Source organism: Elgaria multicarinata, chromosome 9 (assembly GCF_023053635.1).
Source record: "Elgaria multicarinata webbii isolate HBS135686 ecotype San Diego chromosome 9, rElgMul1.1.pri, whole genome shotgun sequence".
In the NCBI taxonomy this organism is placed as follows: Eukaryota; Metazoa; Chordata; class Lepidosauria; order Squamata; family Anguidae; genus Elgaria; species Elgaria multicarinata.
In genome coordinates, this window is record NC_086179.1 from 100589132 (window position 1) to 100611454 (window position 22323).

Sequence of the window (22323 nt, forward strand, 5' to 3'; positions counted from 1 at the left end):
GGAAGTTTAAGGCTTTGTTGTTTTGACGCTTGTCTTCGTTCAGAGGTTTCCAGTAGTTTCCCAGCTACGTATTCAAGGGTTAAATTGTTCTCCTCTTGACTTTCCATCATGGTGACAACTGCGTCATACGATGGATCAAGGCTTGACAGAATCACATAGACTTGATGTATATTTGTAAACTCCATCCCTCGTGCCCTGAGTTGATTGAAGATTTCTCTCATGGCTTTTAAGTGGTTTGGCATAGACTCCCCTGGTTTCAGCTTCATTCCATACAGCTTCCGGGTCAGAATTACTTTACTGCCCGCTGATTCTCTTTGATATACAGCTTGTAGTGCATTCCAGCACTCTTTTGATGTATTCAAAAACTGAATGAAAGAAATCTGAGAGTCTTCCACAGCTAATGCAATAACTGCCATCGCTTTTGCATCATCTTTAAACCATTTAGCATTCTGTGGATCTGCTTTATCTGGTGGATCCTCTGTGACTACATACCACAGTTCAGCCTGGATCAGGTACATTTGCATTTTGTAAGACCATAACGCATAATTAGAGTCATTAAGCTTTTCCATCAGTTGATGTAAACCAGACACACCAGCCCCCGCCATTCCCTCTGCTTTAGGAATTGGTATCTCACCGTCATCCTGCGCATAGTCCTCCTCAGAGGCAGCCGATTGAGAGTTTTTCTCACTTTTCAGCACTGGCTTTAGCTTGATGTCTTCCTCCATCAACAGTCTTCTGTATTTCAGCAGACTCCAGGTTCTGGTTCTGATTCTGCACCATTCCCAACAGGTTCTGGTTCTAATACTGGCTATTCTGGGCCCATAACCTTTGTTGGGGCCAGAACTTTTCCTTGGGAATTCTGTTTGTGCTCAGAAACACAGCTCACAATGCAGGTCTTACTTAGCAGAGAAACTTTATTAGCTTCAGACTTCTTAACAGTTCTGTGTCATTGTGCAGAGTGACAAAAGCTATACACATATACATATATACACAATTCTTATCTATATTACATACAGCTGTGATTAGGCTAACCCAGCCTCAAGGATCTTTTGTATATTCATATCATTAACACCATGATATCTTAGAGAATCCTGGCAAGGTTCCCAGTACAGTTTCTATCTCAAGGTAATTGCTCACAGATAGCCTTCCTCTGTTTAGACTTGAAATAGCCACACACTCAATTTTAATGACTACACAAGTCTTTTACTTTCATATACTTAACACAGAATCCCTAGTCTGTCCGAAGCACCCAACACAACGTAAAGACACTCCAGTTTGTTGCTCAAGGGAGAAATGGAATTCCTATAGACTAAGACAACTCCATTTCCCTAGCTTTCTAATCTATTCTGGTGCTGAATCTACTACTCAGGAGGACATATTTGGGAGAGAATAACTCCCCAATCAATGTCTCAGTTACATACACCGGTTCAGCTCCCTCACCTAAAATCAAGTAATAGATTAGGGAGATTGTATTATTAACTAACCTGGAATTTACGCCTGGAACGCTCTTCCAGAACATTTGAGAACTATAAGTTCAATCGCAGCTTTTAAAGCTCAACTAAAAACTTTTCTTTTTCCTAAAGCTTTTAAAACTTGATGTTGTGCGGACTTTATACTGTTAGTTTTACGCTACCCTGTGCCTGCTTACCCTACCCTGTGCCTGTTGGCATTCTCTTCACCTCCTTATTGTTTTACTATGATTTTATTAGATTGTAAGCCTATGCGGCAGGGCCTTGCTATTTACTGTTTTACTCTGTACAGCACCATGTACATTGATGGTGCTATATAAATAAATAAATAAATAAATAAATAATAATAATAATAATAATAATAATAATAATAATTAACAGAACCCACAGACAAGAGGGTAGGCTGGTAAGGTCACTGCAGTTTATCTGGATCAGGGAGAAACCAAGTGAGGGAATAAGCATAAGATCCCAAATAGCTCTTCTCCTCACCTGGCATTGTCAATTCCCCAAGACCACACTTTCCTCTACACATAACTGTCCTGAAGGGAGTCCCCTCATTGTTCTGCAGGCAATCATCAAAAACACCTCCCAGGTGCATGTTCTAAAGAATCTACTGCAGGATGCAAATCAAAGCAGAAAAAAGCAGATACTTGGGAAGCACAGGGGAGGGACAAATAAAAAACTTATTCCAGCTTCCCAGCTCTTCTTGCTGCCAGAGTGAGAGTTAAGCACCTGTACAACTTGAAAAACAGGCCAAGGAGGCCAGGGCAATCAACCCTCTTACTTCTTAGTTTTTACAAATCCCACCTTCCCAAGTGAATAGGCCAATAAACAAACAAACAAAAAAGATAGAAAGGTAGAAAGCCACTAAGGATGTATTGGGTATTGCACAATTTCTAGGGGTGTGCACGGACCCCCCGCTCCGCCCCGCGGGCCGATCCAAAATTTTCGGATCGGCCCGCTCCACTCTGCACTGCTCCGCCCATGGAGGGTAGTGGTGCCAGGTAAGGCCGGGAGAGGAGGGGGGGGTTTACTGGGCCCTGCCGTCGTCGCCGCCCGTGCGGCGACGGCGGCAGGGCCCGGTAAGAGACCAAGGGCGGCCTAGACTTCCTGGTTGAACCGCGGGCTCAATTGAAGAAGTCGACGGACCGCGGACGGCGGCAGGTAAGGGAGAGGAGGGCGGGGGGGTTACCGGGCCCTGCTGCCGTCGCTGCCAGTGCGGCAACGGCGGCAGAGCCCGGTAAGAAACCAAGGGGGAGGGGGGCCTTACCTGCCTCCGTCCACAGTCCGTCGGCTTCTTCAATTGGGCCCGCAATTCAGCCAGGAAGTCTGGGCCGCAAGTGTGGCCTAGACTTCCTGGTTGAACCGCGGGCTCAATTGAAGAAGCCGAGGGACCACAGACGGAGGCAGGTAAGGGAGAGGAGGGTGGGGTTTACCAGGCCCTGCCGCTGTCGCCAGCGGCAGGGCCCAGTAAAACCCACTTACCTTTCCGGCAGAGCTCCGGATTGAGGTGAAGGATCCGCCTTCACCTCGATCCTCTTCGCCATGCCGGCCCCCCAATCCTCTTTGCCTCCGCCTTAAGGGGAGGTGAAGCACCCCGCTCAGCTTCTAATTCGCCGGTCCGATTAGAAGCGGAGCACATCCCTAACAATTTCACATGCAAGCTGGATGGAAATTGCAGGTATGTGCTCAACTCAATGGGCTCTTGGGTCTCAGAGAACATATTTTTCCCCTAAACCTGGAGAAGCTGAGAGAGGCAGCCCACTCCCACGGTGACAGCTGACACAAAGAATGGTGGACTTCGATTGGCACGTTTCCCTCTGTCTTCCTTGGAGAAGGAAGACAGAAGCTGAAGAGTATCCAATTTGGGTTGAATCATCCATAGGGCATGAGGAAGAAAACATTTCTTATCATCTAAATGGGAACACGATAGAATGAGGTAATGAACGTGCAGTGCAACACAATGGTCAACGAGACCAATGAGGGGAAATCATAGGCTAGATAAACATGGAGGGGATCCCATGTATAGGTGTTTATATTCTAGAAGCCTGAGAGGCAAGAGTTTGTTGGTTTTAAAGGAGAACCTTAACAGAAACTTCATGGAATGGGGAGAATGAGTGGGATATGGTCATATCTGGATATAAAGTCTTAAGCCAGAGGAACAGAGCCAGAAGAGGGGGGGCTAGGTGACACCCCCACACACACACTTAGATCTCCACCAGACATAGGTTGTCAGGGGTGTGTAGAGGAGTGAAGGGAATGCCGCCAGCTGGGCCCAGCTCCACTTGCCCCACCACTTCCTGCACGGGGAGTTGCCCAGGTGGTTGAAGCCCCCTTGGCTCCTCTGGCCAGGGAAGTCCAGGCACAGTGAAGTGGCAGCAGCACAAGGCATCCCCCACTGTTATCAATGATGGGTGATCAGAGATAACAGAGATATTCTTCACCCTGCTTCCATAGGGAATCCCCTACACTGATGCTTCCCTTCCCACTGTTATCTCCAATCTGTAAGAGTGGGGTTTGTGGAGCTGGTGGGCGGCAGACCTATAGAGGTGATAAGCCAGATAAGGAGCCTCAGGAGGCTGAATTACAGGTTCTGCATCAGTGCTCTATCAAAAGACAGAGCAGGATATACTGGGGCAGGGTCACTCTGTAGATCAAAGATGGTAGTCAAATGAACTAGAAGCCTTAAAGAGGGCTGACTCCTCCATAGGATCACTGTGGGTGGCAATACCAGGCCACAAAAAGAAACTTTGTACCGGACATATTCCACCACATTCCAAGGGCAAAATCCTTTCTGTGAAGAGCTCTGAAGACCCAGAAAATGCAAGTTGCTTACCTGTAACTGTAGTTCTTTGAGTGGTCATCTGTGCAGTCACACATATGGGCTCTGCGCCTGCGCGGAGCTACTGTCGGAAAATTTCTATAGCTGAGATTAATTTGGCAGGAACCCTCCCCCACTCCGTAGTGCGCATGACTGGGAGGGATGCGCATGACTGGGAGGGATGCGCATGACTGGGAGGGATCCCGCCCATTCCCCAGTTCTCCTGAGACAAAGCCTCATAACCGAGGAATAAGTAAGAATTAACACCACACCGTAGCGGGGACGGCAGATGGGTTGTGTGACTGCACAGATGACCACTCAAAGAACTACAGTTACAGGTAAGCAACTTGCATTTCTTCTTCGTGGTCTCTGTGCATCACACATATGGGCGATTAACAAGCTGAGTTGGGTAGGTGTCAGTGAAGAATGGAGGAGAGGACAGCCCGTCTAAAAGCACAGTCAGCTCGGGATCGAGTGTCCAACCTGTAGTGCCTGATGAAAGTTGTCGGCTTCAACCAAGTGGCTGCCCAGCACAGATCAGGTATTGAAACTCCCCTTTCGAATGCAGATGATGAAGCCACTGCTCTGGTGGAGTGCGCCCTTATTGGTTTAGGGGATTCCAACCCTGCTAGTTCATATGCTAGCATTATAGTCTGGACAATCCAGGAGGACATTCTCTGCTTTGACACAGGAAGTCCCTTCCTGGTCCCACCATAACAAATGAATAACCGCTGAGACTGCCGTATAGATTCAGTGCGTGATTTGTAGAATGCAAGAGCTTGACGCACATCCAACATGTGCAGAGATTGCTCAAGATCAGATGTAGGGGTTGGAAAAAAGTCTGGAAGGACTATGTCCTGATTGATATGGAACACAGATACGACCTTAGGCAAAAACTGAAGGTCCATTCACAAAACTGCCTTAACTCGGTGGAACACTAGGTAAGGCTCATCTACTCTAAGAGCGTTACTAGACGGGGCTCTAGCGCGCGTTACCTTCCGCAGTCATGTCGAGGCTTCCAGATGACGTTCACCAGGATCCGCCGTTATCCTGCGGTGAAGCCTCTTTCTCCCGACTTTAAAAAAGTGAGTTTTAGTGCGCCTTTTCCTGCCGTCCCGCGGTAATTCGGAGTACGTGTGGGAGGATGTGAGGTCACTGCGGTCCGCACTGGGCAGGAAAAGGCATGCTAAGGGGGAGTGGTCAGCGGCTTCAGTCAATCCGCCTCCGCCATTTGCGCCCAGTCCGCCAGCTGGGGCAGTGCGGTGGAGCGGCTTTTTTTTATTCCCCCAGTGACAGTTTGCGCAGGAATGGAGGAACGGAAAAGTGGCTGGTGACTCCTTGCGGTGGGCAGCTACCGTGGCCGCATAATGGCGGTGCTGTACGCTGCCTGTTAGTGTGGGTACCAGGCTGGCAGAGGGCAGAGCTGTTTGTAAGCCTATGCGGCAGGGTCTTGCTATTTACTGTTTTACTCTGTACAGCACCATGTACATTGATGGTGCTATATAAATAAATAATAATAATATAATAATTGTGGGCTGCTGCCATAGCTATGACCAGATGTGGGTTGGCTCCTTGGGATGGGGCACAGAGGCGGTCATCGCCGACACCTCAGAGGCATGATGGGAGATGTAGGCACAGAGTGCCCATGCAGACGATTGACCTCGGGTCATATTACACCCGCCACGACCCCCATCAGGAAGTGAGCGCATCAATGCCCTCAACAGCACCAGCAGCACTTCAGCTGGCACTGGCACTGCCACCGCCGGCTCCGGTGCTGCCGCCGGGGCCGGTGGCGGCATCGCTGACAGCTACGCAAGTTTGCGGTCTTTCAGACTTGCGCAAACCGCGCAGCGAGCGGGAAAAAAAGCCGCGGCAATCAGGCCGGTGTGGCTGCGCAACCATGCTCGCGGCGGCAGCAGCACAACCGGCGCAAACTTCCGCCACAAATCGAAGGCAGGTGTGGATGATGAGGCGTCACGGCTGAACGGGAAAATCCGCTTTCACCGCTCCTCAACGACGGAACACCCGGTAGGTCTAGCAAAGCCCTAAAAGCGGAAAGTTCACTGGCCCTCTTGGCTGTGGTGATAGCTATCAGAAAAACATCTTTAAATGTCAGCAGCCGTAAATCTGTAGTGGCGAGAGGTTCGAAAGGCTTGGAAAGTAATGCATGGAGGACAACAGAGAGGCTCCATGTGGGGACTGGTGACCTAGCAGGGGGATGCAAATTAAGGTAATCTTTTAGAAACTTTTTAACGATGGGATGAGAGAAAACTGACGATCCATCCACCTTGTTGTGTTGTGCAGAACTTGCAGCTAAATAAACCCTAAGTGAGGAAAGTTTTAAACGTTTGTTTATTAAAGTTAAAATGAACAATAAAATTATGTTTATAGAACAATCAACTAGGTCTGAGTTGTTTTTTTCTAACAAACTGTGAGAAGAGGTTCCATTTCCTCTTGTATGACATCTTAGTTGACGGCCTTAGTGCTGCATCCAGGACTGTCTGGATCTCAGGTAAGTAGGAGTGCTGATTTAGAGTGGTAGTAGTCTCCATGCTGTCAAGTGTAGTGAGTCAAGGTCTGGGTGGTGAACCCACCCCTGACTGTGGTAGAGGAGGTCCTGTCTCAATTGAAGATGACGGAAGTTCCCTTGAGACCTGTCCAGCAGGGAGCTGAACCATGGTTGCCTGGGCCACCAAGGAGCTATTAGGATGCATTTCGTGTTGTTCCTTATCAGCTTTCCTATTATCCTTGTGAGGAGAGGGAACGGTGGGAAGAGGTAAAGAAATCCCGTGGTCCAACTGAACAGGAACGCATCTCCGAGTGAGTCCGCTCCTATCCCTGCTCTGCTGCAAAATCGCCTGCAAACTGTGTTGTGCATTGTTGCGAACAAATCTATGGATGGGGTCCCCCATTGGTCAAAGATACTGCTGATCACCTGAGGGTGTATTTGCCACTTGTGAGCAGTAGACAGTTCTGCTCAGCTGATCTGCTAGTTATTATTATTATTATTATTATTATTATTATTATTATTTATTTATTTATTTATTTATTTATTTATATAGCACCATCAATGGTTGTGGTCGCCCGCAATGTGCACTGCGGTTATGGTAATTCCTCTGGGAATGCACCATTCCAAGATTTGAATAGTCAAGTGAACTAGGGGCAAGGACTTGGTCCCTCCTTGCTTGTTCAGATGAAATACCACTGTGGTATTGTCTGAAGTTATTTGGATGTGATGGCCACGCAACTGGGACTGGAAAGCCCTTAACGCATTTTGTACGGCCAGCAGCTCTAAAAGATTGATGTGTTTGCATTTGTTGTCCCTGTTGGACCAGAGGCCCTGCACTCTGAGATGTTTGTAGTGTGCTCCCCATCCTGTTGTGGAAGCGTCTGTGGTGATGATCCCTGTAGGTGTAGACGGAAGGAAAGGGACACCTGTCCTTAAGTTTCTGGGTAGAGTCCACCACAGAAGTGACCTGGATACTTCTACAGGCACAAGAAGGTTGGCCTGTCTTGCTTCTCTTGTGGGATTGAAGGCCCTTGTAAACCATAACTGTATTTTTCGCATTTTTAGACAAGCAAATGGCACAACCATGGTCGTTGCTGCCATGAGCCCTAACATTCTTTGTATGGTAATAGCCTTGACTCTGCTGTGACACATGATTTTGCGAGCCAGAGCTATGATGACACTCTCTCTGTCCCTGGGTAGGAAAGCCCTGGCGTAGCTAGCATCGAGGATGGCTCCTATGAATTTTATAGATTTTGTAGGTAGGAGGCAAGACGTTTCGTTGCTTATATATAGTCCTAGATCCCGCAACAGATTTTGGATGACAATTAGCTCCTTGGTTAATGATTGGCAAGACTTTCCCACTATCAGCCAGTTGCCTATGTACGGGAATACTTGTTCCTTAGGAATGCACAGACAACAGCCATGCATTTCGTGAAGACTCATGGGGCTGTTGAAAGTCCAAATGGAAGAACGGTGAATTGGAAGGCCTGGTCGCCTATGGCGAAACATAAATATTACTGGCTCTGGTGGTGTACATCGATGTGGAAATACGCGTCCTTCAGATCGATTGCGGTGAACAATGCTTGGTCTGTTAGAAGAGGGAGGACCGCGGAAAGGGATATCATTCAAATTTTTTGTGTGGTTATCCTTGAGTTCACATCCCGAAGGTCTAATATGGATCTGAGGCCACTGTCCTTCTTTGGTATGGTAAAGTACCGGGAGAAGAACCCTTGAAGTCGTTGGGACATTGGCACTTGTGTGATGGCATCCTTAGCAAGGAGGGTCAAGACTTCTTTCTTCAAGGGTACTGATGGAGGTGTTAGGCGAACAATGCCAGATGGAGGAAGTACATCAAATTCTATCCGGTACCCTTGAGAAATGATGGAGAGGACCCATGTGTCTGTTGTTATGTGTTTCCATGTGGGGAAGAACTTTGAGAGCCGGTGACCGAATGGTGTAGGGTTGGTGCTGATAGGGGTGCAGTCAAAGCCGCCACTTGTCGTTGAATTCGTTTTTCCGCCTTTGGTATCTGGGGCGGGAAATTGGGTCTTGTTCTGCCACTGTTGCTGATTGAACGGTCAGTTCTGTTGGAACCTTGGTTGGTCATTTTGAGATCGTTGGTACTGAGACTGCGTTTGGCGGTACCAGCATCTTGGTTTGAAATGTTGTGGCGTGAATCCAAGTCCCATCTTTTTTGCTGTGGTTTTTGCTTTTTGGACATTATCCATTGCCTCATCTGTCTTGGAGTTGAATAAGCCTGCCCCATCAAAAGGCAAATCTTCAATGCGGGTTCTTGCTTCCTGGGATAAGCCTGCCTGACCTTAACCATGCATGACGTCAAAGCGCCACTGCACCGACCATCAGCTTAGCTACACAATCAGTTTGGTGCTTAGCTGTGCTTAGCTGTTGTTTAGTGAGCTTTATGGCTTCATCAGAGAAAACTCTGGAGAGTTCTTGCTGGTCATCAGTCAGGTGATTACATAAAGATGCGATTTTTTCAAGCAGGAATACTTGATACTTAGCCATAGTGGCTTGGTAGTTGGAAACTTTCAGGCTTAGGGATGCAGAGGAATAGAATCTTCTTCCCATGAGGTCCAATCGTCTGCCCTCTTTATCCACAGGTGCTGTATGAACGCGCTGTGAGCTACCTTGGGCAGAGTCTACTATGACAGAATTGGGTTGCGGGTACGAGAATAAGAATTCAGCATCTTTCTCGAGTACTCTATACATATTGTCCAAACGCTTTGAAGTGGGTGGCATAGATGCTGGCGATTTCCAGGATTGTTGAATTATCTGCAGCAGCGTAGGTGCAAATGGTATGGCTATTGGCAGAGCTGCTTCAGTGTGTAGAACATCAAAAATCGGATCCAGGATAGGCTGCGCAGGCTGGGAGGTTTGTATGCCCAACGACTGAGCCATCCTTTGGATTTGATCAGAAAAATGGGCGAGATCTTCAGAGGGAGAAATAGGCTCCTGTGACCCTACTACTGTCTCTGGTGATGGGGTGGACGGAGCAACTGAAGATTGTGAGGCAGTATCTGAGTGATAATCATCGGACGGAGAAGTGGGAGAAGTGCGAATTGCTATGGTCTCTGTGTCCGGTAACAAGGCTGGATCTGGTTGATGGTGCTCTAAGGGTCTAGTGTGCACTCGCGGTACCGAGGCTGGCATTTGCTGCTGCCTTGATGTCAATTGCTGCCGAACCGGCAATTGCGGTGGGGCAAACACATGTTCCTGTTTACGGTGCGGTGAAGGCTGCACTGGGTACTGGTAAGGGTGGCAGTACTGATCTCAGTACCGATGCCGGTCTCCGCAGTGTTACAAGGTAGCTTCTGTGAGCAGTACTGACCCCATTTTGAAGCGACCCAAAATCCCATCTACAGACTGAGAGCATTCACAGAAGGCCTAGGTCAAGTAACCATTTCCTGATAGACTTCCTCAAATACATTCCCCAGAGACAAAGGTAGGGGTAAAACTAAGCAGAATATGAATGCTGGATGGCAAGAGTTTTACCTGGTCATACACATGCTAATATAGCCCTGTTGCTGAACTCCAGGCTGCATCAAGTACAGCCATTATCCCAAATCACCTTCTTTTGTTCCCATAGCAAGTAGGTCTTTAGATAAGATCATACAAAAAACCTCAAGTTAGGGGGAAGAAAAAGGCTAGCTCTCTCTCTCTCAGAACCAGAAACACGGGGCATACTACAGATGCCAGCTTGCGAGAGCAAGCCGCCATGAGTGAGTGCTTTGCCTGGCTGTATTCTTTTCCTCTTCACCTAAGACCAAGAGTTGCAACTCTCCCCAGTTCTGGTCTACAGGAAAGGGCTACAGCTCAAGGAAAGGTAGACTGCCTTTAAAGATTCCCTCTACTCTTTCCCCTGTTGTCTCTGTGTATGCTCTTAAGTCTCAAAAAGTCTATTTTTCAGTCTTGAAACCGCTTCTAAGCCTCTACTTGCTCAGCTAATTTCCCCAAAACTAGCTTGTACCTTTGTATTTGTTTCAACCTCAATAAATGTGCCATTGTGGTGTTATCCCCTTCAATGTTGTAAGTTTCTTAAGTAAGAATCGCCTTACTTAGCCACAGACGCTCTATTGCCAATGTCAAAAGATTCCTTATAAGCGGGTGTAAGTCTCATTAGAACGTGTGCAAGTTTGTACATGGGTCTAATGAGAGCACATCACATAACAGCAGCATCGGGAATGGCTGGGCGGCATCGACCAATCTGATCTTCGATCCCAGTCCGATGCAGGAGATCTTGAACGGTGCCGAGAACAATCTCTTATTTCCCCTTCCGATGTGGAAGGCGGTACTGTATCGATCCTCGGTATCGAGGAGCTTCTTCTAGTTAGGGTAGGTGGCCTGATATCGTTCCCTGTGAGTGAAGAGCCCCCTCTAGGGGATGTATTTGGCATGGTACTGGTTTTCGGTAGGGAGGATTCCCTCCTGGTTAAAGTAGGCGGTACGGTATCAGCTTTCGACGCCGAGGAAACCTGACCGCATGGTAAAGACCGCGTCGAGCCTCTCGATGTGGAGGGTGGCAAAACGCGGGTCGAGCGTCCCTGTTTAGGGGACTGCTCTTGATGGGTTGTCCTCTTTTTCTTCTTCTTTTTAGGCGCTTCAGTTGCTTTCACTGCACGCACCTTTTTTGCCAGTCTTTTTGCCAGCGAGGCAGCCTGCTACACCAGGGAAAGGCCGAGGACAAGGGCGGCGGAGTGTGAGCGCTGGCTGTTGCTGCTATCTCCTGAGTCGCAGGAGTAATAGTAGTAGCCATTGTTAGAGTAGGAGAGCGGACGGCTTCCAATGCCTGTCCCCAAAGCTCCGCCTTAAGTCTATCAGCGCAATTCTTTCTCGTTTGCCTGGAAAACACTTGGCAGTTCCAGCAGGAGTCTATTTTATGCCCCTCACCCAGACACAATAAACAAAGGCTATGCCCATCGGAGGGTGGCAATTTGCTACCACATTGGGTACATTTGCTGAAGGGGGCCCTCAAGGCCATACAAACATGTAAGTTGGTGCGATTGCGGACCGCCATTAACGGAGGAGTATAACTACACTAATTTTTTTTCTTTTCTTTTTAATAAAACTAGGGTGAAAGAATGCTAACTATATACAAAATAGATGAAAAAATGAAGTAAAACTCAGCTGAAGTAGATATTCTTTAAGAGAAGAAATTCAACGATGTAGCCATGAGGCGGTTGAAGGAGAACTGGGGAATGGGTGGGATCCCTCCCAGTCATGCGCACTACGGAGTGGGGGAGGGTTCCCGCCAAATTAATCTCAGCTATAGAAGTTTTCCGACAGTAGCTCCGCGCAGGCGCAGAGCCCATATGTGTGATGCACAGAGACCATGAAGTAGTAGTAAGCGCTATGCATTTTCATTATTGCAATCTAGAAATGTTTAACTGTTTTCATGCTTTAGGGCATGGGTGGGTAAGTCCTGGCCCTCAGGCCTAATCTAGCTCTTGGAGGTTGCCCACCCATTCCCCTTGGGGAGAGATAGACCACCTCGCTCACCAACTCTCAGATTTAGGTCTGCTGGCCTTGAGAATAGACCTCCAAACCTGAGTCTCAGGGCTAAATCTGGAGGCCAAGCAATCCTAGACCTGGCTAGTAGAAGCAGCTTAGATTTCATCTACATGCAAATGCATTTTATTTCCTCATAATGGAAATAAAATGCATTTGCATGCCAAACCCAGAATTTCTACCACTTACCTCTGCTAATGCTGCCAATGAGATGAGTAGAAACATTCTTGTTGTGAATTCTACCTGATGTCTGGTGGAGAATGACATCTTGGATTGGGGCATCCCTAGAAGAAAACAAAGTCTGAAGACATATAGAGAATCTCGGGATAACAACAGTATCTTGGAGTCTCAGGTCCTAACTAGATACTATGGTAGTAGATGGCTCATATCAGAACATGGGGCTGCTCCATAGCTGTAAAGTGGGGGTGAGTGGAAGACTATAAAAAGGGAAGGATTCATGGATGGGAGAGTGATGCTAATTTAGTCCTCCATGTCACAAGTATGACAATCCCCTCCCTCCTACTTAGACTATAAAGTACAGGTGTAAGGCTAGCAAGCTTGCGTGTTCGTTTATCCATTTGATACTTTCAATATGCTTCAAGAATCATAATCGCTTCCAAGCTTGTCCCCTTTCCAGCAGGAGAAGACACCTAGAAAATTCTAATACCTGTACTCTTCTTATATCTTTGTGAACTATTCTCAGCAAATTAACTTCACTAGTCTAGCAATGTGCAACTGCATTTGTGTAGCTTTTAATAAGTTAAACCTCTGAAATAGTTACAATAAAAAGTAGAGGTGTTCTACAGTCTCATATTAACATCCAAGCATGCACAGTTGCCCTTGGTTTTCTGGGTCTGATCCTCTTCCTCTGCAGATTGCAGCATTAGAAGAGCAGTGGCCACATAACTCAGGGTGGATAAAATCAATGATTTCTAAAAATATATTTTTTAAAATATATATTTTTAAAAGATCTGATTTTTAAAATTTAAACCAGAATTTATTTTTTAAATCAATGCAGGATTTGATTCTTTTACTTCAAATATATACAAGCAGTCCATGTATTTAAATAAGCATCCATATGAAATTCACAGCCATAGGAGATAGGTTCACATGTACTGAGAGCAGTAAGTTCTTCAGACCATTGAATGATAGGCGGTGGATGCTTTATCCTTCCAAGCTTCAAGAATTAACTTCTTTGCAACTGGAAGGTCTCTCAGTCCACTTATGCTGTCCATTTGTTATTATTCCTCGCATCACAGGAATATAATTCAAAGGTGCATTAACATCCTCAATTATCAGAGATTTTTCAAGAACCAAATGTATGGGAGAAAGTGATGTCATCAAGAAAGATGGCAGAACAATCTGTAGCTCCAATCCACCACCCAGATAAGCATCCAAGATCCTAAAAATAAACTGGTGAAAACAAAATCAGAGCGTGATCCTGCACTGGTGAATGTCTCAAGGTCCTGCCAAACCTAATGGTCAGTTAGAAGCTTTTTTTTACTTAAAAAAATAGAATGACTAAAACAGGCCTCTCTGACAACAATGAGATGGGATAGGAAGGCCTAGCAAGATGGCTAAAGATGGTGCCGATAACATGTCAGAAATAGCTGAACAAATAAAGCTACTCTGTAAGGACTGGAATGACACCATAAGGCCTTTGAAAGACTCTGCTGAGGAGGTAGTGGCTAAGCTAAATGACACTTCTACAACAGCAAACAATGCCATGGAACTGGGGCTGAAACACCAGAAGCAGATTAAAAAACTGACTTTGATAAATGAGTAGCTAAACCAAAAGATGGAATCTCTGGAGAACCAAAGCAGACAGGCTAACTTCAGAATTCAAGGGGTTAAAGAATCGGCTGAGGGAAAGGAGATCGTTAAGTACTTAACAGAATGGCTCATGAACACCTTCCCAGAGCTGGAGCTGTCACAGCTGGGATATCGTCAGAGCTCACCCTGCCTTATACCCTAAGCCACAGGTTGGAACTCCCCCAAGAGACATTATAGCCAAACTGTCAAATGAAGCACTAAGAGACACCATTTTAAAAAGTGCATGAAACAAGCCTCCCCTGTTAATAGCGGGCAGCACGGTGCAACTTTCCCAAGACTTGAGTCCTGAGACTATTATCAGAAGAATTTTTTTTAAATTCTTCATTGAACAACTCTGCAGAGCAAACATTCCTTATCGATGGGGTCATCCTGTGAAACTAATCATCCACAAGGACGGCAAGACTCACATAGCCTCCACTCACAAAGAATCAAGATCTTTACTTAAAATGCTCAAGCTGAATATCAAAGGCTTGTCAGAATCAGAGGAGCAAGAATCTGACACTCAAAGAGGAACAGGGCAGTGATACTGAATGGTCAGAACGTCACAGAAGGCAAAGAAAAAAGAACAAAGCACCCACTGCTGGGCTCCCTAATGTTAATTATGTATCTGATTTTGTTTTATTCGCAGATAAGAGTTATATTGGGTAAATACTAGGGCTGTGTTCTGCTTTGGTTTGGACAAGCGATAGCGGAGCGGCCTGATTCACCTTCAACAAAGGTGGAGACAAATCAGGTCGGGGAGCTGCAGATCGAGGCAAAGCGGTTCGCCTCGATCCGGACGCGGGTAAGTGAAGGGGAGGGGGACTCACCTGGTGCCGCCACCGCCACAGTCCGCAGGCTTCAATTGAGGCCCTGGCTTCAAGCCGGAAGAGGCCACAGCCTTCTCTTCCAGCTTGAAGCTGGGGCCTCAATTGAAGCCCGCGATGGACACAGTTAAGGGGGTGGAGGGGGGCTGGGCTTACCTGGCTCTACCACTGCCGCCGCCCATGCAGCGACAGTGGTAGAGCCAAGTAAGGGGGAAGGGGGGAGGGGGTTACCTGCCTCGAACGCAGGCTTCAATTGAGGCCCCAGTTTGAAGCTGGAAGAGGCCGTGGCCTTCTCTTCCAGTTTCAACCGGGGCCTCAATTGAAGCCCGCGATGGAGGCAGGTAAGGGGGCAGGGGGTTGGCTTACCTGGCGCCACCATCCAAATGGTGACAGTGGTGGAGCCGGATCTCGCTCCGCGGAGCAAGGACAGGTAGATCAACCCGAAGCAGGTTCGGGCCCGATCCGGAAGTTCCAGATCAGGCCATGAAGTGGTTTGGGGGGGTCCATGCACAGCCCTAATAAATACTAAGTACAATATTGAAGAATTTAATATACACATGATGACATACAATAGAAGTTGATTGGTTAAGGATCACATGTAAATTTACATCTTTTATTTCCACATATTCACTGATGAGTAATGGAAAAGAGGATCTTTGGAAAAAAGGGGAGAACGACATAAATTGCCTTTTACTGTTTTAAATCTTGGGTTGGTGGGGCGAAGGAGCAATCTGGATTGGACTGAATTTCCACTGAATTTCCACTCATAAATACTGTTGGGGCACGGTCCATCCCACAGGAAAGGGTCCATCAAATGAAAAAGGGAAACTGTTCATGGTTATAGTTTAGGTTTATGTTATTACTAGTTGTTATTGGAATGCCTGTATACATGCACTTAACTGTGGTAGGGATAATGTCAGTCAGTGGAAGCAAAGAGGGACTTGAGACTGAAAGTACTTTAAAGCTTATGCTCTCCAATAGAATATGGCAGGTCTGAAAATATGGTCATTAAATGTCAAGGGGATGGGCTCCCTAATTAAATGTAGAAGGGTACAGATGTTGATAAAAAAGAACCCAGATTTTTGCAAGGAACACACCATAAACAAAATCAGAAAGACTTATTGTTAAAAGGGTTAGGCATTAGGGAGTATTTTGCTGCAGAAGGAAACTCAAAATTACGTGGGGTAATGAACAAATGTGAAATCACAGTCTCAAATACGGTGTCAGACACTAGAGGTCATTATGTGTTTGCTAAAGGCACTTTAAAAGGTCAAAAGATAACCCTAGGATGTGTTTACTCACCAAATTCTGGTCAAATTCAATACCTGAGAGCTACATTGCAAACCTTGGAATACTGTAAGGAAGGAACAGTGCTTATTGCCGTGGATCTGAATGAAGTAGTAGACCCATACTTAGACAGGAATGGAAGCAGGGGGTACAAAAAGCAGGATGGCAATTCAAAAATGGAGTGTGTTTTTCATGAGTTTGGGCTTTGTGATGATTGGAGATCTCTACAGCAATTAGAAAAGGATTATACTTTTTTCTCCAGGCGTCACGACTCATACTCGTGTATTGATTATATTTTATCTTCAAATATGGAAAGCTAAAGGAAGCCAAAATAGGATCCATAACAATACCGGATCACATTCAAGTCTCAGCAGTGTTTTACTTGGGGAAATGTGCACATCAGTCCTATAGCTGGAAACTTCACCCCATACTATTACAAAAACAGGAAATTTGTGAACAAACCAAAAAAAAATCTCAGATTTTTTAAAAAGAGAATTTGACCCCGGAAATGCTAAACAACACAATTTGGGACACCTTAAAGGCAGTGATTAGAGGGCATTATATAAAAGAAATGAGCACTCTCAAAAAAATAAAGGAAGCTCAAAGTACGGATTACAAGTGAAGTCAAAATATGAAATATAGCAGCCCCCCACCCCCGCCCAATCTTTTAGGACCATTGGGAATTTGATAAACTGCTGTGAGTACCATTACAAAATGGCTCCCAGAGGATGTGGCTAATCACATAATGGCTGCCATGGGGATCTGGCTAGTCAAACTGAGCTAAAGAGGAGCAGGGGAGAGGAACAGTGAGGCTAGAGGCTGGCAAGGGGGAAATAGCAAAGCAAAGGGGTAGAGGTAAGTTTGAGACCGGGAGGAAAGGGGAAACAGCAAGGAAAATAAAGAGCAAGGGGAGGGAGAGAAACAGTAACCGGTGATGGGAGAATAGCGAGGCTAGAGTCTGGGAGGGAGGGGAAATAGCAGAGCAAAGGGAAAGGATGGAGAGAAAGAGCAAAGCTCCAGGCTAGAAAGGGCAAGAGTGAAGAATGCCCAAATATTTTCCAAGGGTTTTCTTCAAAAAAAATTTTTTTCGAAGAGAGCAAGGAGGAAAAAGCCTCATGTGTACCATCAGAGGTCCCCGCGGTGCCGCATTAGGGACCCCTGGAATACAGAATCATGGATCCTGTTCAGATGACCTGCTAAGCCATCGTGGTTAAGCATTTTGAGCTAAATATTATGGCTTTGCACATTGGTGTGTCATGTGAACTATTTCTAACCATGATGGCAACATAACCACAGTTTAAACATACCATTTGCTGTGGTTAGTGGCCTAATCACGGCTCAGTGTGTTGTCTGAACAGGCTGAAAGAATAAAATTTGTAGAAAATATTTACTCATTGGATGCAAATGCTCTGTCCCTCCCTCCCAGACACACATTTTGCCCTCCCACGGCTGCTGTCGCATCCTCATTGTGATAAATGGGGCAAGGAATAAAAAGAATATGATAATTGGAGTCTACTACCGACCACCCAATCAAGGAGAAGACGAGGACAAAACTTTTGAGAAACAAATTGCCAGTGTTTCAAGGAAGTGTGATGTAGTAGTGATGGGGGACTTCAATTACCGTAATATCTATTGGGAGACCATTACTGCCAAAAGCGGCCCTTCCAAGAAATTCCTGACATGTATGGGTGATAACTTTCTCCTACAGAAAGTGGAGGAAGGAACTAGCAATCCTTGACTTGTTAATGACCAATAGGGATGACTTAGTGGATAAAGTGGCAGTTACGGGAACTCTGGGGGAAAGTGGCCACGTCATACTTGAATGCTTGATTATGAAGGAGACAAAAGTCGAGCGTAGCCATACATGTACTCTGGATTTTAGGAAAGCTGATTTTAATAAACTCAGAACTATAATAAGTAAGGTCCCGTGGCAAGGGAGCCTAATGAGAAAAGGAGTGCAGGATGGGTGGGAGTATTTAAAAAATGAAATTTTAAAGGCACAAACAATTCCAACAAGGAGAAAAGATAGAAGACAACAGAGGAAACCAATGTGGTTCCACAAAAAGCTTAGAGATGACCTGAAAACAAAAAAGGATACATATAGGAAGTGGAAGGAAGGCCAGGCTACAAAAGAAGAGTACAGACAGGTGGCGCAGAAGTGCTGAAATGGCGTCAGGAAGGCTAAAGCTGTGAATGAGCTGAGATTAGCGAGGGATGCTAAAAGCAATAAAAAGGCTTTCTTCAGATACGTGAGTAGTAAAAGACAGAGGAAAGAAATGGTGCTTCAACTGCTTAATGAGGATGGCAAATTGATAACAGACGACAAAGAAAAGGCTGAAGTGCTCAATTCCTACTTTGCCTCGGTCTTCTCCCAAAAGCGGGTCTATGACCCCCCTGGAAAATGTGAAGCAGAAGTTGAGGGGGCAGGATTGCAGTTTGAGATTGATAAACAAATGGTCAAAGAACACCTAATTTCCTTGAATGAGTTTAAATCTCCAGGGCCCGATGAACTGCATCCAAGAGTAATGAAGGAGCTAGCAGAAGAACTCTCAGAACCTTTGTCTATTATCTTTGCAAAATCATGGATGATGGGTGAGATGCTGGACGACTGGAGGAGGGCTAACGTTGTCCCTATCTTCAAAAAGGGCAAAAAAGGAGGAACCTGGGAACTACAAACCAGTCAGTCTGACATCCATCCCTGGGAAAATTCTGGAGCAGATTATAAAGAAGTCAATCTCTAAACATCTTGAAATCAATGCAGTGATTACTAGAAGCCAACATGGATTTGTCAGGAACAAATCCTGTCAGACTAATTTGATCTCATTTTTTGATAGGATAACCTCCCTTGTGGACTGTGGGAATGCTGTGGATGTCGTATATCTTGACTTCAGCAAAGCTTTTGACAAAGTACCACATGACATTCTGATTAACAGACTAGCTAAAAGTGGGCTAGATGGAACAACTATTAGGTGGATTCACAGTTGGCTACAGAATCGGACTCAAAGAGTACTTATCAATGGAACCTTCTCAAACTGGGAAGAGGCAACGAGTGGGGTGCCGCAGGGCTCAGTCCTGGGCCCAGTGCTCTTCAACATTTTTATTAATGATTTGGACGAGGAGGTGCAGGGAACGCTGATCAAATTTGCAGATGACACCAAATTGGGTGGGATAGCTAATACCCTGGAAGACAGAAACAAACTTCAAAGTGATCTTGATAGGCTGGAGTGCTGGGCTGAAAACAACAGAATGAAATTTAATAGGGATAAATGCCAAGTTCTACATTTAGGGAATAAAAACCAAAGGCACAGTTACAAGATGGGGGACACTTGGCTCAGCAATACTACAAACGAGAAAGATCTTGGAATTGTTGTAGACCGCAAGCTGAATATGAGCCAACAGTGCGATATGGCTGCAAGAAAGGCAAATGCTATTTTGGGCTGCATTAATAGAAGTATAGCTTCCAAATCACGTGAGGTACTGGTTCCTCTCTATTCGGCCCTGGTTAGGCCTCCTCTAGAGTATTGTGTCCAGTTCTGGGCTCCACAATTCAAGAAGGACGCAGACAAGCTGGAGCGTGTTCAGAAGAGGGCAACCAGGATGATCAGGGGTCTGGAAACAAAGCCCTATGAAGAGAGACTGAAAGAACTGGGCATGTTTAGCCTGGAGAAGAGAAGATTGAGGGGAGACATGATAGCACTCTTCAAATACTTAAAAGGTTGTCACACACGCATTCTTAGACAGGCTGATTATCCCTAAATTAAAAGTAGAACATAGAACTCTTCTTAATAGTCCCATAAGAGCTGAGGAGATAGAAGAGACCATAAAACGTTTTAAAAATGGGAAATCACCAGGCATAGATGATCACCAGGCACAGAGGAGGGCCAGGATCTCTTTTCGATCCTCCTAGAGAGCAGGACACGGAATAACGGGCTCAAGTTAAAGGAAGCCAGATTCCGGCTGGACATCAGGAAAAACTTCCTGACTGTTAGAGCAGTGCGACGGTGGAATCAGTTACCTAGGGAGGTTGTGGGCTCTCCCACACTAGAGGCCTTCAAGAGGCAGCTGGACAACCATCTGTCAAGGATGCTTTAGGGTGGATTCCTGCATTGAGCAGGGGGTTGGACTAGATGGCCTTGTAGAACCCCTTCCAACTCTGCTATTCTATGATTCTATGATGATGCTCATTTTACTATTGGAAAGCAAATTCCACCAGGGAAGCTTCAGTCTGCCAAATGGACATGCATGGCACAACTTGGCTTGTGTTTACTTCCTGGTGATTAGGATGGGAATTTTGAAGCCTTTAGGAAAATACAATAGACTTCACCAGAGGCATGAAAGGGAGGGAGAGCCTTGCACTTTTCTTCACTTTTTGCCATTATCGAAATCACCAAAAGCCCAAATGTGATGTATTTAGTAGGGATGGGAGTGGTTGTAAATGTGATTCTGTGTAAGATGTTTAAACTGCTATTGCTCAGTCATTTTTATTGGCTTCTTCAGAAATGTGGGATTACCCCGCACCAAGCAGATTCTCCCATTCAAACTTTAACGACAGAACTTTGAAAAATAAACCTCCTTAACTCCTAGCTCCCTAATATCAATAATGGATTGAGGGGGTTGATTATGCCAGTCCTTGCCCCACTAAATTCTGACAGTCTCACCTGCTGGTTGCACTGCTGTCTATTTTCTCTGCTGGAGGCTGCAGCTCTGTTTTCCAAGTACAGAGTAAAACTGCATAACCACACCCGGGCTGGGACACCATCATCTCAGGAGCACAATCAGCACCTGGGTTCACTGAAAGGCTGTCCACCTGTTGTAGCCAAGAGAAAGAATGAAATAAGTCAGCTAGTTAAAAGTATCATTTGCCTTTGGTTGATGATTTGACTACCCTCTCCTCACCTAACCCTTTAAAATATGGAACTCAGTACCACAAGTTGTAGTGATGGCAACCGATTTGGCTAGTTTTAAAGGGGATTTGACAAATTTATGGAGGATAAGCCTATCAATGGGTACGAGTCATGATGCATTACCTTCAGTATCAGAGGCAGCATGCAAATGTACACCAGTTCCTGGGGATCATGAGGGGGGTGGGAGCTATTGCACATGTCTTACTTCTGGGTTTCCCACAGGCAGCTGCTTGACCATTAGGTATATAGAATGCTGGAACCAGCATGGTTCTTCTTACAACCCCTTCCTGGTTGTTTGCTCCCTCACAATTAACCCTCATGTCCACCATATAATCAATTTGTCTCTACCTCCCCACCCTGGCTCTTTCCTCACTGTGTACAAATACACCACTGTCTCTCCTATTCTAAAAATAACAGCAATAATAACACAATGGCTGGGTTCACACATCATAGCAGCCCATAGTGGGTGGCAACCTAATATGCTCCCGTCAGATGATCAGGGAAACAAGTGACACAGAGTAGTTTATTTCATACCCTCTCGGCTCTCCTCCTCCTCATGTAACCCTCCCACCCAGCTGGGCAGGTATCCCAGCTTCCTTTACAGCGGAATAGAGATCTCTTCAGAGCAGCAGAGCAATAGCAGCAGAATTTTTGGGCACTTTTGCTGAGCATCTCTGTAGGAGATCTCCATAACCATGCTGGCGCAACAGACAACACACTAACCCACCATAGGTAAAATAACCATTACTGCAGGCCATGGGTTCTCAGGGTGGCTTATTTGGGGGAAATGACCCACCATGGGGGAGGGGAATATGGGTTGTTCCAGAAAATAAACCATCATGGGTGGTTGTGTGAATCTAGTCAACAATTACGAATTCCTTGGCCCATCTTCCCTCTCGAACTACCACCCAATCTTTCTTCTGTCCTTTACTTCCCTTCCTGGAATGTCTTACTTACTCTTGCTGTCTTGACCTTCTCTTCTCCAACTCCACTCTTGACTGCCTTCAATCTGGTTTCTTTCCCCTGGACTCCACTAAAGCTTTTGTTGTTGTTTATTCGTTCAGTCGTTTCCGACTCTTCGTGACTTCATGGACCAGCCCACGCCAGAGCTTTCTGTCGGCTGTCACCACCCCTAGCTTCCCCAAGGTCAAGTCTGTCACCTCCAGAA

At 46.0% G+C, this 22323-nt stretch overlaps 1 protein-coding gene across 2 annotated transcripts in view; it reads right to left on the reverse strand.

Annotated features, from left to right (window-relative positions):
- Positions 1-22323, reverse strand: part of ITFG2 (integrin alpha FG-GAP repeat containing 2) — a 106754-nt gene that overhangs the window by 20631 nt on the left and 63800 nt on the right. For both annotated transcript variants that reach the window (XM_063134409.1, XM_063134408.1), the window contains 2 exons: positions 20910-21058; positions 12515-12609 (listed from right to left, as the gene is read on the reverse strand). In XM_063134409.1, coding sequence (XP_062990479.1) covers positions 12515-12609; positions 20910-21058 — 244 coding nt within the window. The remainder of the gene's footprint in view (positions 1-12514; positions 12610-20909; positions 21059-22323) is intronic.